General features: G+C 45.9%; 1 protein-coding gene across 1 annotated transcript in view; it reads right to left on the bottom strand.

The window, feature by feature from the left end:
* ATG10 (autophagy related 10) overlaps positions 1-15,690 on the bottom strand; it is an 83,412-nt gene that overhangs the window by 32,659 nt on the left and 35,063 nt on the right. The window contains exon 3 of the mRNA XM_054177793.1: positions 3,967-4,064. Within this exon, the coding sequence (XP_054033768.1) occupies positions 3,967-4,064 (98 nt within the window). The remainder of the gene's footprint in view (positions 1-3,966; positions 4,065-15,690) is intronic.

Raw genomic sequence — 15,690 nt, 5'->3', positions numbered from 1 at the left:
TGGGACACCACTGGTGACTGGCTGCCAGCTGGATGTGGCACCATTCACCACCACTCTCTGGGCTCGGCCCTCCAGCCAGTTCCTAACCCAGCACAGAGTGTTGCTGTCCAAGCCACAAGCTGACAGCTTAGCCAGCAGTTTGCTGTGGGGGACGGTGTCAAAGGCCTTGCAGAAGTCCAGGTAGACTACATCCACAGGCCTCCCCATGTCCACCAGACGGGTGACCTGATCATAGAAGGAGATCAGGTTGGTCAGGCAGGACCTGCCCTTCCTAAATCCATGTTGGCTGGACCTGAGCCCTTGGCCGTCCTTCAGGTGCGCAGTTATTGCCTCCAGGATAATCTGCTCCATCACTTTCCCTGGCACTGAGGTCAGGCTGACTGGCCTGGAGTTTCCAGGTTCCTCCATCTGACCCTTCTTGTGGATGGGCACCACACTGGCCAGTTTCCAGTCACCTGGGACCTCTGCAGTGAGCCAGGACTGGAGGAAAATGATGGAGAGCAGCTTGGCAGCTCATCTGCCAGCTCTCTCAGCACCCTAGGATGGATCCCATCTGGTCCCATGGACTTGTGGGTGTCCAAGTGGCTCAGCAGGTCCTGAACTAATTCCTCATGGATTTCTGGGGCATCACACTGCTCCCCAACCCCACTGCTCCCCAACCCCATCGCCCAGCTCAGGAGGCCACTCGTCCTGAACTCCTGCCTTGCTGTTAAACATTGAGGCAAAGAAGGTGTTCAGGACCTCAGCCTTTTCCTCGTCTTCAGTCACCATGTTCCCCTCCAGGTCCAATAAGGAGTGGAGGTTCTTCTTGCCCAACTCTCTCAAGTAGTTCCTTGTCCTTCTTAGAATAGAATACATAGAATAAACCAGGTTGGAAGAGACCTTCAAGATCATCGCGTCCAACCCATCAACCAATCCAGCACCACCCAAACAACTTGAACTGAGGGACCCAGAACTGGATACAATATTCCAGATGCAGGCTCACCAGGACAGAGCAGAGGGGGAGAAGAACTTCTCTCTACCTACCACCACATCCCTTCTAATACAGCCCAGAATGGCATTGGCCTTCCTGGCCACAAGAGCACATTGCTGGCTCATGGTCAACCTTCCATCCACTAGGACCCCCAACCAGTCAGTCCTCAACCTATACTCATACATGGGGTTGTTCTTTCCCAGGAGCAAGATTCTACACTTCCCTTTTTTGAACATCATTAAATTTCTCCCTGCCCAACTCTCCAGCCTGTTTAAGTCTCACTGAATGGCAGCACAGCCACAGGTGTGTCAGCCACTTCACTTCCTACTGTCATCAGCAGACTTGCTGACAGTGCTCTCTGTGCCCCCATCCAGGACGCTGATGAATATATTGAACAGCTGTGGTTCCAGTACTGACCCCTGAGGGACTCCACTAGATACAGGCCTCCAACTAGACTGCATCCCATTGACCACAACTCTGTGACTTCTTTCCTTCGACCAGTTCACAATCCACCTCACTCCCTGATTATTCAGACCACACTTCCTTAGTTTAGCTGTGAGGATACTGTAGGAGACAGCATCATATGCTTTACTGAAATCAAGATAAACCACATCCACTGCTCTACCATCATCTGTCCACCTGGTTATGTCCTCACAAAAGGTTATCAGGTTGGTTATGAGACGCAGGACAGTTTTAATTCAGTGTTCCTGAAGAGGCAAAAATAATCTCTGGATGGAAGCGACCTGGTTTTCCTTCTGGCTTCCACCACTCTGATTTTACACATTCAAAACATATTGTTTATGCTCTATCCTCAGCAGTGTTTCATTATGATTTATTACCTACACAGAATAGAAACTCTGCTCTCTACAGAAGGGCCTGAACCCACGTACAATGTGACCACAGTGTAATGTAAACGTAGAGAAGGCACACCACTTCTGGAGTGCACACAGACCTTATAGCTCTCTACAGCTACCTTAAGGGAGGTTGTAGACAGGCTGAGGTTGGTCTCTTCTTCCAGGCAACTAGCACCAGAACAAGAGGACACAGTCTCAAGCTGTGCCAGGGGACGTTTAGGCTGGAGGTTAGGAAGAAATTCTACACAGAGTGATTGCCCATTGGAACGGGCTGCCTGGGGAGGTGGTGGAGTCACCATCACTGGAGGTGTTCAGGAGGCAACTTGATGGGGTGCTTGGTGCCATGGGTTAGTTGATTAGGTGGTGTTGGATGATAGGCTGGACGTGATGATCTTGAAGGTCTCTTCCAACCCGGTCTATTCTATTCTATTCTATTCTATTCTATTCGATTCGATTCGATTCGATTCGATTCTATTCTGATGCAGCAGATTCTCCTGTATATTTTTGCAGGTGGGAATATAAATCTACCCACAAGCCAGAAGAGCTCAGCTGGGAAGTACCACAGATGTTAACCCTAAAGGATACCCAGCACCTGACTGCAGAGTTACTGGTCTCTGTCTACTCAGAATGCAGGAAGTTAGATCCAATGAAGGCAAAGTTAGTTGAATCCTCTCTGTGCAGAAACAGACATGATTTACTTACAAATCTGAAGCTTCAGCAACAAATCATGAAACTTTCCTGAAAACTTTGAACTGCAACACTTTGTTGTGCAGAAAATCAGTTATTTGCTACCATATTTTACATTATTTTATTAAAATCTAATTATCTCATTGTCATTCTGGGGTAGGCATGCCAGGTAATAAATCATCTGTGTCAAAGTGTGTACTCGGAGACTCTGCAAACTCACAACTGGAATTCAGATCTGCACAGAAAACCCAATGCCTCTTAGGTTCTCAGGAAGCTATTATAATATAAACAACAGTTTGTGGCTGCAAAAACATGAATGATGCTTGTGTTCCCATGACTGAGTGCCATCTACAAACAGGCATCCTGTAATTAAATTGCATTAGCATTAGTTGAACTAAGTAAACACCTGTAGAACTCAGTTGAGGTTACATCCTTCTTGTGCCAGCTGCTGTGTTAAGAGACCTGAGTACCTGGAAACAGCTAAAATCAAAACTTCAAATAAGGAAAGGAGAGGCAGAAAAGACATATTAGTATCTTTGATGACAAAAAATTCACACCTGGAGAGTCTCTATTCTTTGTCCATACTTGCACGGGAGGCCTAGAGACAGCAAAGAAGCCAGAGCAATCAATCCAACTCTGAACCCTACCTGTACAGTGCACTGGTTAGGCCACACCTCAAGTACTGTGTCCAGTTCTGGGCCCCTCAGTTTAAGAAAGATGTTGACTTGCTGGAACAAGTCCAGAGAAGGGCAATGAAGCTGGGAAGGGATTTGCAACACAAGCCCTATGAGGAGAGGCTGAGGGAGCTGGGGTTGCTTAGCCTGGAGAGGAGAAGACTCAGGGGTGACCTTATTGCTCTCTACAACTACCTGAAGGGAGGTTGTAGCCAGGTGGTGGTTGGTCTCTTCTCCCAGGCTACCAGCCCCAGAACAAGAGGATACAGTCTCAAGCTGTGTCAGGGGAGGTTTAGGCTGGCGGTTAGGAGGAAGTTCTACACAGAGAGAGTGATTGCCCATTGGAATGTGCTGCCCTGGGAGGTGATGGAGTCACCATCACTGGAGGTGTTCAGGAGGAGTTTTGATAGGGTGCTTGGTTGCATGGTTTAGTTGATTAGGTGGTGCTGGATGGTAGTTTGGATGTGATGATCTTGAAGGTCTCTTCCAACCTGGTTTATTCTATGTATTCTATGTATTGACTTCTCCTTGAACAAGTGTCACTGATTTCAAGACAGTCATCACCACAAGTCTGGGAATGGTTGCTGAAATGATCTGGTGACATTAAAACCACTTTAAATAAAAGTGATTTGAATAGCTCTAGAAGGCATCAATGGTATCACAACCACTCAGTCAGACTTTCGTACATTTCACTTGTGTCCCAGAGAGGAGTAAGGCCATGGAAGATTCAGGCATATATTGCATTCATCCATTTTGTACTGGACCAGTGGTTTCTCACCTGCTGTGTAATAGTGTCCCAGGGCCTCTCCAGCAGACGAGCCTGGTAGCATGCATGAACACTTTTCCATATTTCATCCAGAGTTAAAGGTCTTCCATCTGCGGGGGGAGGGAAACAACCACACACAGTCAAAGCTCTTAAGCATGTTATGTGTTTAACACAGAATAGCAAAACAAAATCTGAAGATGCTGATTATCTGGAAGCAGATGGAAAAAACCAACAGCAAAACATTAATCCAAACCAGCACTGCTCCCAAATCCTCAGTGAAGGTGCATATTAAACCACCCTAAATTCCCAGCTCGGCCTTTGTCTCTGTCACCCAAACATGCTGTTGGGGTTGTGAGGTGTGAAGTTAAACTGATTTTGTAAAACAACCATCAGATAAAGCAAATTTAAAACAAAACCAAAAAATCATGAACACTTATGTAAATACATGCAATTCATACTGCATTTTGGAAACTAGGGAATGTAATGAAGCTGGAAGTGAGGAGATTCAGGCTGGACATGAGGAGGAAGTTCTTCACCATGAGAGTGGTGAAGCCCTGGAATGGGTTGTCCAGGGAGGTGGTTGAGGCCCCAGCCCTGGAGGTGTTTAAGACCAGGCTGGATGATGCTCTGGCCAGCCTGATCTAGTGTGAGGTGTCCCTGCCCATGGCAGGGGGTTTGGAACTAGATGATCCTTGTGGTCCCTTCCAACCCTGACTGATTCTATGATAACTTAAATGCCCATTTTTTTTTTCTGAGCTTCATTTATATAGCACTGTTGCATCAGGTTTTTTAGCTGTGATACTAGAACTATGCCCACGTATTAGTGCTGGACACTTAGAAAACAGGCATGTCAATTTTTCCTAAATATTTGGGTTTGGCACAAAACAACAAAGTATTTTGATACACTCTCAGCATGAAGCTTCATCTTGGCATTTATGAGGTGTCAGAAACCATTATCCTGTGATAAATTGTTTTATTCTACTGACATTTTCATGTCTGTAAAATGAACAAGATTTATTCACCCAATTAACATTTGAATGCCATGTTTAGATGTAAGTTAAACCAGCTGCCTACAGCCTCTGGGTTTTTTTTCCCTGTTTTCTCCACATTTTTATAGAAAGTTCCAAATTCTGGACTTGTCTAAGCACCATACAGCAGAAGCACATGGCAAGTATAGTATCTGAGAGGGTAAGAGCATATTCACTAACTGAACTGCCATCCTCATGAACATGAGACTTGCTAGACCATCATGCCCTCTGTGTTATGATGGCAGATACCAGAGCCATGACAAAGATGACAGTTACTAAGAAATTTGTTCCAAAAGCACAACTTTAGAAGGAAGTATTTATTTGCAGATCATCTTTGTGCATAGAATACAAGATGCCATGCATACTTGGCATTTTGTTTTCTATTCAAGGTGCAAAGAGAAACCAAAGAAGTCCAAAATCACAGAATCATCATCATAGAATGGCTTAGGCTGGAAGGGACCTGAGAGATCATCTACTCCAATCCCCCTGCCATGGGCATGGATGCCTCTCAATAGTGCTGTTTAACATCACTGTCAGCAACATGGACAGTGGCATTGACTTCATCTTTGGCAATTTTGCTGATGACACCAAGCTGTGTGGTGCAGTTGATTCACTTGAAGGAAAGGATGACATCCATAGGGATCCTGACAGGCTTGAGAAGTGGGCCAGTGACAACTGCATGAGGTTTAATACAGCGATTGAGAGATGGAGACAAAGCTTGATGCAAGCAAAATGTCTACTTTATCGTACAAAGTCATTTCTTTATATAGGCTAACATAATCAAAAGCAACTCGTGATTGGTAATTAGATGTGTCCTTGCGACAGTTACAGACTCGCGATTGGCTGCCGAGGAAATGCCAGGGAACACACATCGCGGGGCAAGGCCCGGACAGGTGTTAGACAAAAGGCAAACAATCAAGCATCTCTTATCTAAGTTCAGAGAGAAGACAAAAGACTCTCTTGCAATATTTACCAGCTCTTATTCTCAGGTCGTTGTGTGGCTTCCTGAGTCACAATGGCCGTTGGTAATCAGCTAAATGCTTTTTTCTCTCTACATAGCTGCAGTTTGCTCACAGGGTTTGTGGCCCATAAGAGCTAAAACGTTTCCTTCTATCAGCTGAGCACTGCTTGAGGTTCTACTCCCTAAATTCAGTGCATCAGTTTAAGAAGTCAAAGTGCAAGGTCCTGCACCTGGGCTGAGCAATCGCAGGCACAAATGCAGGCTGGGTGTGGAGTGGGTTGAGAGCAGCCTGTGGCAATGCATCCAAACCCCCCAATCCGTCCATGGAATCGGGATGGGGGTGAAGATCAGAAAGTGTAGAAGAGAGGAAAGGAAGAAGGTAACTCCCCCCCTTTCAAGGCCATGTCAGATGACACCTGGGCCCCTTCCCCCAAGTCACACGTCAGGGCCAGACCTGGAGGCCAGCACAAATCTGAACAATGCATAATCTGATGACTTTCAGTTTCTTACCCTTTTTTTGGCAAGTGCAATACAATCTGTGGCATTTGTGATACAGGACATTTGGACCATGAGCTGATATAAAATGGGTTTGCTAGAGAGCACCAGAGGCTCTTCCTGAGATTTTTTCCCCTGAACGTGTGGAACACACATAACAGTCCAGAAGGATTCCTCAAGAAACAGAGACAGTAGGAGGACTACCCACAACTGGAACCAGCCTTGTGAGTAAATCTGGAACCTGCCTAAGGCAAATCTCTGGGGAATACCTTCTCTTTTTAGTAGGGGCAAGATGCTGCTCTTGGATTCTATCATTTTCCAAATACTGATCTTTAACCATTTGTACCTTTTCCGGTACTCTGGTAGATACTGTGCAACCAAGCAACGAACCTTGTGGTGTCTCCCAGGGATCAGTGCTGGGGCCCATGCTCTTTAATATCTTTATCAATGATCTGGATGAGGAGATTGAGTCCATCATCAGTAAGTTTGCAGATGAGACCAAGCTGGGGGCAGGTATTTGATCTGTTAGAAGGTAGAAGAGCTCTGCAGAGGGACCTTGACAGGCTGGAGAGATGGGCAGAGTCCAAGGGCAGGAGTTAAGACATCTAAGTGCCGGGTTCTGCTCTTTGGCCACAGCAACCCCATGCAGTGCTACAGGCTGGGGTCAGAGTGGCTGGAGAGCAGCCAGAGAGGGACCTGGGGGTGCCGGTCAATAGTAGGCTGAAGATGAGCCTGCAATGTGCCCAGGTAGCTAAGAAGGCCAGTGGCATCCTGGCCTGCATCGGGAACAGTGTAGCCAGCAGGAGCAGGGAGGTCATTCTGCCCCTGTACTCAGCACTGGTTAGGCCACACCTTGAGTCCTGTGTCCAGTTCTGGGCCCCTCAGTTTAGGAAAGATGTGGAGTTGCTGGAAGGTGTCCAGAGAAGGGCAACAAAGCTGGGGAGGGGTTTGGAGCACAAGCCCTATGAGGAGAGACTGAGGGAGCTGGGGTTGCTTAGCCTGGAGAAGAGCAGGCTCAGGGCAGACTTTATTGCTGTCTACATCTACCTGAAGGGAGGTTGTAGCCAGCTGGGGTTTGGTCTCTTCTCCCAGGCAACCAGCACCAGAACAAGAGGAAATAGTCTCAAGCTGCACCAGGGCAGGTTTAGGCTGGATGTTAGGAAGACATTCTTCCCAGAAAGAGTGATTGCCCATTGGAATGGGCTGCCCAGGGAGGTGGTGGAGTCACCATCACTGGAGGTGTTTAGAAAGAGACTGGATGGGTGCTTGGTGCCATGGTTTAGTTGATTAGGTGGTGTTGGATGATAGATTGGACTTGATCATCTCAAAGGTCTCTTCGAACCTGGTTTATTCGATTCTATTCTATTCTAAACCTGTAAATAACATTTTTCTACATTTGTATGTAAGTTACACAGGTGGCAGGATCTCTAAATTAAGAAAAGTATTTATATTTTTATAAATTCCCTGCCTGCACCCTGTTATCTGTAACGCAGCCCTGAAAAAAAACCTGTTTAAAGAGAAGCTCAACATGAGCCAGCAGTGAGCTCAGGCAGCCCAGAAGCCAAATTATATCCTGGGCTGCATCAAGAGGAGTGTGGCCAGAAGGTCAGGAGAGGCAATTCTTCCCTTTTACTCTGCTCTTGTGAGACCCCACACATATTCTAATTCACAATCCAATTTGCCACTCTAGATTTTGTCCTGCACACCTTTCTTTGTGATTTTTCACAGTAACTCTTGAGCAAATTCAGATTGTACACATGCAATGGATTACTCTAACCATTAATCTCATTTACAGAAGCAATCAAATACGATTGAAGCATTAATCATATTGTAGTTAAAATTGAGTTTTGTCTTTACCTCATGGATTTTATTCCTTCACATATAAGAAGCAGTATATCTTCCATCATATTCTAGTATGGAATCATTTTAAATTCAGAGGAAAATACAGATGCATCCAAACTGTTAGGTTTCAGTTCACATCAGAGTGAGATCACAGAGAGTAAAATACTTCCAGTAGTTAATACAGAGTAACTTCAGTGTTTCACATAGGAACAAAAAAAATTCATCTGGGCATTCTGATTATGCATTTAGAATCATAGAATGGGCTGGGCTGGAAGGGACCTCTGAAGGTCATCTAGTCATAGAATTATAGAATCATAGCACCAATGAGGTTGGAAAAGACCTCAAAGATCATCAAGTCCAACCTGTCAGCCAAGACCTCATGACCACTAAACCATGGCACCAAGTGCCACATCCAATCCTTTTTTGAACACCTCCAGGAATGGTGACTCCACCACCACCCTGGGCAGCATATTCCAATGGTTAACAACTCTCTCTGTGAAGAACTTTCTCCTCACTTTGAGCCTAAACTTCCCCTGGCACAGCTTCAGACTATGTCCTCTTGTTCTGGTGCTGATTGCCTCCTGGCTACAACCACCCTTCAGGTAATTGTAGACAGCAATAAGGTCTCCCCTGAGCCTCCTCTTCTCCAGGCTAAGCAACCCCAGCTCCCTCAGCCTCTCCTCATAGATGTGAGGTTCAGTTACATAGCTGGGAACTGCAAGACCCCTGCCAAAGGAGGTGGGCTGGATGGGTGATTTCCTTGTCCTCTTTGGTGAGATGAAGACCTGAAAGAATGGCTTTTCCTCCCTCAATTTAAACACAAAACAAAACAAAAAAACAGATGGTCAGCCAAGAACTTAAAATAACTGATAGAAAGACTGCTTGTTAGAAAGCATCTCAGGAAGAGGAGTTTGGAGTTCATGCAGTTTGGTTTAGTTTTCCTCCCGTTTCAGTGTCAGAAGATTACTGTGGATGATGAAATTAATTTCAGGTAACATAGCTGGAGGGTTTTTCAATAATATTAAACTCCTTGGTTTGTGTGAATGTGGTCATCTGCATAAAGCAATACAAGTGAATCCATTTTATTTGCAAGCTCCCAGATTTACACAAAACATGCATCTTTATTCTTTGGGCACTTTTAGACCCCTTTTTCCAAGGCTGCCAGCATTCACATGTTTAGCAGCCCTGTTACACATTCTTGCAACCCACTGAGACCTCAAATATCCAGCTGGGCTGACGGAAGAGTCTGTAATTGTTGCTGCTAGCAACAAGGGGCCACTGTGGCACCTGCTGAGCCAAGCAGCCTCTCTGCTTCTTTTCTCAGTCTTTCCTGTAATGGAGCTGAACTTAAGAAGTTTTGCCAGAAAATGAAGGCAACAGCAGCATTAAGCCAAGAGAAGTGGCAGGAGAGGAAAGCAGATGCTTCAGGCTCACCCAGTAATACATTTACTCACCATTCACCCACAATGAAACAGTTGCTGAGGGGCCTGCAGCTTGTCCCATCTACCTGGGAGCGGGTGTGCAGACAGAAGTAGTTATACCTACAGATGTAGTTATACCTACATTTTGTGTCATTTAGCTCATTAAATAATTACAGAGAGTGAAAGGAAATGTACACCACACAGCAACAGCTGCTCATGGGTCATGCCATGTTTGCTGCACCTTTGTCTGAAGCTCCATACCCATATTGCCATAATGGCATGCAACCCATGACAGCTCATCAGTACTAACCCAGACTGTGAAACAATGAACTTGACATCTACCTAGCAAGAAAGCACAGAATAGCCCAGGCAGTAACCAGCTAAGATTTTTGTTAAAAGAAAGGGAGATAGGAATAAAGAACTCCTAAGTATGGATTCTGTCTCTACCATGACTGAACTACAGGCTCAAATCCATCAGTTCACCTGCCTTAACAGGCAGGTCAGAATAACTACAGCCTTTGCATCACAAACTCAGATTTTGATTATTTAAACTCTCTAGACTACAGCAAGCCTTTCTGAGAAAAGTTTCTTGATGGTCCACTTGGGGTTAACTTGGTTAAAAAGCAGATGGTTGAGTGCCCCCTCACAGCAGCAAGGTGCAGCATTAAGACCACACAGGAGCTGCAGCTCCCAGCTGACTTGGCACCTTAATTTCTGCAAGAGGCAGGCATTCTTTAGGCATACAAATTTCACATACATTTTCAGAGGAAGGTTTCTGCCTTCCCAAGTTGCTGTATTCTGTTTTCTTGATGTTTACTGAGGGCTTTTAATAGTTTCTTAGATTTCAAAGCAAAGGTTATTTGACACTTGGTGAAATGGTACACATACTGATGTCTACAACTACCTGAAGGGGGGTTGTAGCCAGAAGCGAGTTGGTCTCTTCTCTCTGGCAACCAGTACCAGAACGAGAGGATATAGTCTCAAGCTGCACCAGGGGAAGTTTAGGCTCGAGGTGAGGAGAGAGTTCTTCACTGAGAGATTCATTCGTCACTGGAATGTGCTGCCCAGGGAGGTGGTGGAGTCACCATCCCTGGAGGTGTTCAAGAGGGGATTGTATATGGCACTTGGTGTCATGGTCTAGTTATGAGGTCTGTGGTGACAGGTTGGACTCGATGATCCTTGAGGTATAATAATAATAATAATAATTATAATAAAAACCAGGTTGGAAGAGACCTTCAAGATCATCGTGTCCAACCCCTCAACCAATCCAACCCACCTAAACAACTAAACCATGGCATCAAGCACCCCATCCAGTCTCCTCCTGAACACCTCCAATGATGGTGATTCCACCACTTCCCCAGGCAGCCCATTCCAATGGGCAATCACTCTCTCTGTGTAGAACTTCCTCCTAACATCCAACCTAAACCTCCCCTGGTGCAGCCTGAGACTGTGTCCTCTTGTTCTGGTGCTGGCTGCCTGGCAGAAGAGACCAACATCTGTCTGTCTACAACCTCCCTTCACGTAGTTGCAGAGAGCAATAAGGTCACCCCTGAGTCTCCTCCTCGCCAGGCTAAGCAACCCCAGTTCAGTATCACAGTATCACAGTATAACTAAGGTTGGAAGAGACCCCAAGGATCATCAAGTCCAACCTGTCTCCACAGACCTCACGACTAGACCATGGCACCAAGTGCCACATCCAATCTCCTCTTGAACACCTCCAGGGATGGTGACTCCACCACCTCCCTGGGCAGCCCATTCCCATGATGAATGACTCGCTCAGTGAAGAACTTTCTCCTCACTTCGAGTCTAAACCTCCCCTAGCGCAGCTTGAGACTGTGTCCCCTAGCTCCCTCTGCCTCTCGTCATAGGGCCTGTGTTCCAAACCCCTTCCCAGCTTTTTTGCCCTTCTCTGGACTCGTGCCAGCAAGTCAACATCCTTCCTAAACTGAGGGGCCCAGAACTGGACACAGTACTTGAGGTGTGGCCTAACCAGTGCAGTGTACAGGGGCACAATGACCTCCCTGCTCCTGCTTGCCACACTGTTCTTGATGAAGGCCAGGATGCCATTGGCCCTCTTGGCTGCCTGGGCACACTGCTGGCTCATGTGTCTTCCAACCTTGGTGATACTGTGATATTGTTTTAAGGCTTCATTTTGGCATACTCTGCAACAAAACATTCTTAAGAAACCATTGCCACAAAAGAGAAAGAAACAAAACTCTTGCAGTTTGGAGAATATCTGATTATACAAATTATTTGCTTCTATTTATGTTCAAAGCCACAATAAAAACGGTTCCTACAAGACATAGTCTTATGAACCACCGTTTTGAGAAAGGACATAGTGATTACGTGCTATTGAGTTCAATAGTAAGTCTGCATTCTGGAAAGTGCCCAGTCAGGCAGACCCAGTATGGTTATGAATAAAGTCATACCTTCAAGGTTAGCAGAGTTACATTCTCTTACAAGCTTGCTCTCTAACCACTGATTAGTGGGGGTTTTATTGGCATGAATCTATCTGTATGTCAGAGCTAGACATGTTTTGAGTAAGTCAACTGTAAAATCTCCTTCCTTCTCTCTTTTCTAGAGGAGCTGGACTGTAGTCCTTTTGACTCTTGTTAACTCTGCTCTTCCTTAGCCAACATTCATGATTCTTCACTACCTCTATAGGAAAAATAAAGTGTGGGACAAGCCATTATTTCTTTAAGATGCAACATTGAGGTTGGAAAAGACTGGCAGGACCACCAAGTCCAACCAATAACCCTACTCTACAAGGTTCACCCCTAAACCATATCCCCAAGCACCACATCCAAATGACCTTTAAACACCTCCAGGCTTGGTGACTCAACCACCTCCCTGGGCAGCACATTCCAATGCCTGACCATTCTTGCTGTGACTTTTTTTTCCTGTTGTCCAATCTAAACCCATCCAGTCGTAGCTTGAGGCCATTCCCTCTTGTACTATCACTAATTACCTGGGAGAAGAGACTAGCACCAGCCTCTCCACAACGTCCTTTCAGGTAGTTGTAGAGGGCAATGAGGTCTCCCCTCAGCCTCCTCTTTTCCAAACTAAACAGCTCCAGCTCCTTCAGTCACTCCTCAAAAGATTTATTCTCCAGGCCCTTCACAGCTTCGCTGCCCTCCTCTGCACTGTCTCCAGCACCTCCACATCTCTCCTGTACTGAGGTGCCCAAAACTGGACACAATACTCGAGGTGTGGCCTCACCAGGGCCAAGTACAAGGGGACAATCACCTCCCCACTCCTGCTGGACACAGCATTTCTGATACGAGCCAGGATGCCATTGGCTTTCTTGGCCACCTGGGCACACTGCTTGCTTGTATTCAGTTGCTAGTCGATGAGAACCCCCGGGTCCCTTTCTGACAGACAGCTTTCCAGCCACACTTCCCCAAGCCTGTGGTGCTGTTTGGGGTTGTTGTGACCCAAGTGCAGGACCTGGCACTTGGCCTTGCTGAAGCTCATCCCATTAACATAGGTCCATAGAGGTATATCCAATCCACCCAAGTCCCTCTGTAGAACTTCCCTACCCTCATGAAGATCAACACTCCCAACCAATTTGGTGTCATCTGCAAACTTACTGCTGACACACTCTATGTCTTCATCAAGGTCAACAATAGAGATGTTAAACAGAAGTGGTCCCAACACTGAAGTGGTCCCAACCAGTCACCAGCTGGATTTAACTCCATTGACCACCAGTCTTTGGGCCTGTTCTTTATCCAGCAGAGTGTGTGCTCAGCCATGCCACACGCAGCCAGTTTGTCCACAAGAATTCTGAGGGAAACAGTGTCAAAGGCTTTTTGAAAGTCTAGGTAGACGGTATCACAGCCTTTCCCTCATCCAACAGTCAGGTCATCCTGTCATAGAAGGAGATCAGGTTGGTCAGGCAGGGCCTGCCCTTCATAAAACCCCTGCTGACTACCAGCACCAGAACAAGGGGACACAGTCTCAAGCTGCGCCAGAGGAGGTTTAGACTCGAAGTGAGGAGAAAGTTCTTCACAAAGCGAGTCGTTCGTCATTGGAATGTGCTGCCCAGGGAGGTGGTGGAGTCACCGTCCCTGGAGGTGTTCAAGAGGGGATTGGACGTGGCACTTGGTGCCATGGTCTAGTTATGAGGTCTGTGGAGACAGGTTGGACTCGATGATCCTTGGGGTCTCTTCCAACCTTAGTTATACTGTGATACTGTGACTGGGCCTGATCCCCTGATTGTTCTTTTTATGATGTGTAATGGTGCTTGAGATGATCTGTTCCATGACTTTCCCTGGTACTAAGGTCAGACTGACAGGTCTATAGTTTCCCAGATCCTCCTTTCTTCCTTTCTTGTAGATGAGTGTTACATTTGCTGCCCTCCAGTACACATTGGGACCTCCACAGTTAGTCAGGACCTCAGGTAAATAATGGAAAGTGGCTTGGAGAGCACATCTGCCACTTCTCTCAGCACCCTTGGGTGTAGCCCATAGACTTGTGCATATCTAAGCAGTGTAGCAGATCACTGACCACTTCCTCATTTATTGTGGAATGAGGCCAGTGTCCACCTTTCGTAATGTCGCTGCTACCGCTCTGTAAGTGCAGGAGGTCATTGAAAGCATGACTTCAGATTATGACAGTTCAGGAAAAGACCAAAGTTCCTTGACATCTTAAAGACAAAGAAAAGGGAAAAATGCTCTGCTGATTAAAGAAAGCTTACTGGACCTAGCCCAGCCCATCTGGCTGATACCAGCATCGAAGGGGAAGGCTAATTGCCTATACCATCTGTCTCTAAGAGGGCTAATTGCTGACATCAGATATCAGCAGGGGTTCATGCATTTCTTCAACTACCTATTTGGTAATCTCCCAAGCCAGAGAAAGAAAAAAGGGCTCCCATTTCTGAAAGACATGGCATGGATTAGACTGATTTTCAGAAATGACACCTACTTGAGGTATTGAAGATCACCGACCTGAGGTCCAGATACAGACCAGGATTTCAGCAGGCCTGAATTAAGAAATATATGGCACATAGGAAGTATAATGAGGTAGTGAAAAATATTTCTTACATGTATATATGGAGCCTAAAAATATCTTCTTGTATCCTATAATGTTCCCAAACATCTTTCCAGATGACAGTCATCACACTTAATTGTTATTTTCAGGTGAAATATTTGTCCTAGCACAGAACAGGATCTTCCCTGTAAAATCTATCCCCAGAGACCACCAAAAAGTGTAGATGTCTCTCAAAATGTTTTAGTTCTCTTGCAATTAAAATTTCAAACCTTACCTTGCACTGTTTTACATACAGAACTTTTGTCTCACCAAAAAAAGAGGTGTAAAGATGAAATCCAGAAAATAAGTTATTTGATTTCGTTCAGTTTAGAAAGCAATAAAGGTAAGGATCCAGTGCAACTTTTGCCCTTCTGCAGGAAGAACTGATCTGTGATGTTTGAGCACTACTGGTAGCAGAGAAGAGTGAAAACTGGATGTCCTCAGTGACACAAGCTCCTGAGATGCCAACCACAAGGAAGATGACAGGAAAATCTCCCCAGCAACTCTTCTGGAAGCCTCTTTCCTAGAAGGGGCTGTGAGAGTCCAAGTCAATGAAAACTGGACTCAGGTATGATGGGAGAAAGAAAAGGTTTAATTGTTCTAAAAGAGCTTTTAAAGAGTTTGCAAGACACCTTTCTTTAAGAAATTCTTTGCTCAGGAGATTGTGGGGCCAATCAATAGGGCCTTAAACTACATGTGAAGGGGGAGGGGATAACAGGGTTAGGGGAATGAAGGGCTACTAAGGGCCATCAACCTGTTGTCCTGAGGCATGCTGTGGACATTGCAGCACAGTCAGAATGTTAGGGAGATGAGCAAGGGGCTTTTCAGACAGCAGGAGCCAGCAGGGAAACATCAGTGAAACACCTTAGGGAAATTAAAGGGTGTTTCTCTACGAAGGTGACATGGCCAACAGCTCAGCTCAAGTGCCCCTACAGGAACACACATGGCATGAGCAATAAAT

Source organism: Dryobates pubescens, chromosome Z (genome assembly GCF_014839835.1).
Source record: "Dryobates pubescens isolate bDryPub1 chromosome Z, bDryPub1.pri, whole genome shotgun sequence".
NCBI classification, from domain to species: domain Eukaryota; kingdom Metazoa; phylum Chordata; class Aves; order Piciformes; family Picidae; genus Dryobates; species Dryobates pubescens.
Note: the sequence above shows the minus strand (reverse complement) of the source record. Positions and strands in the feature narration are given on the sequence as shown.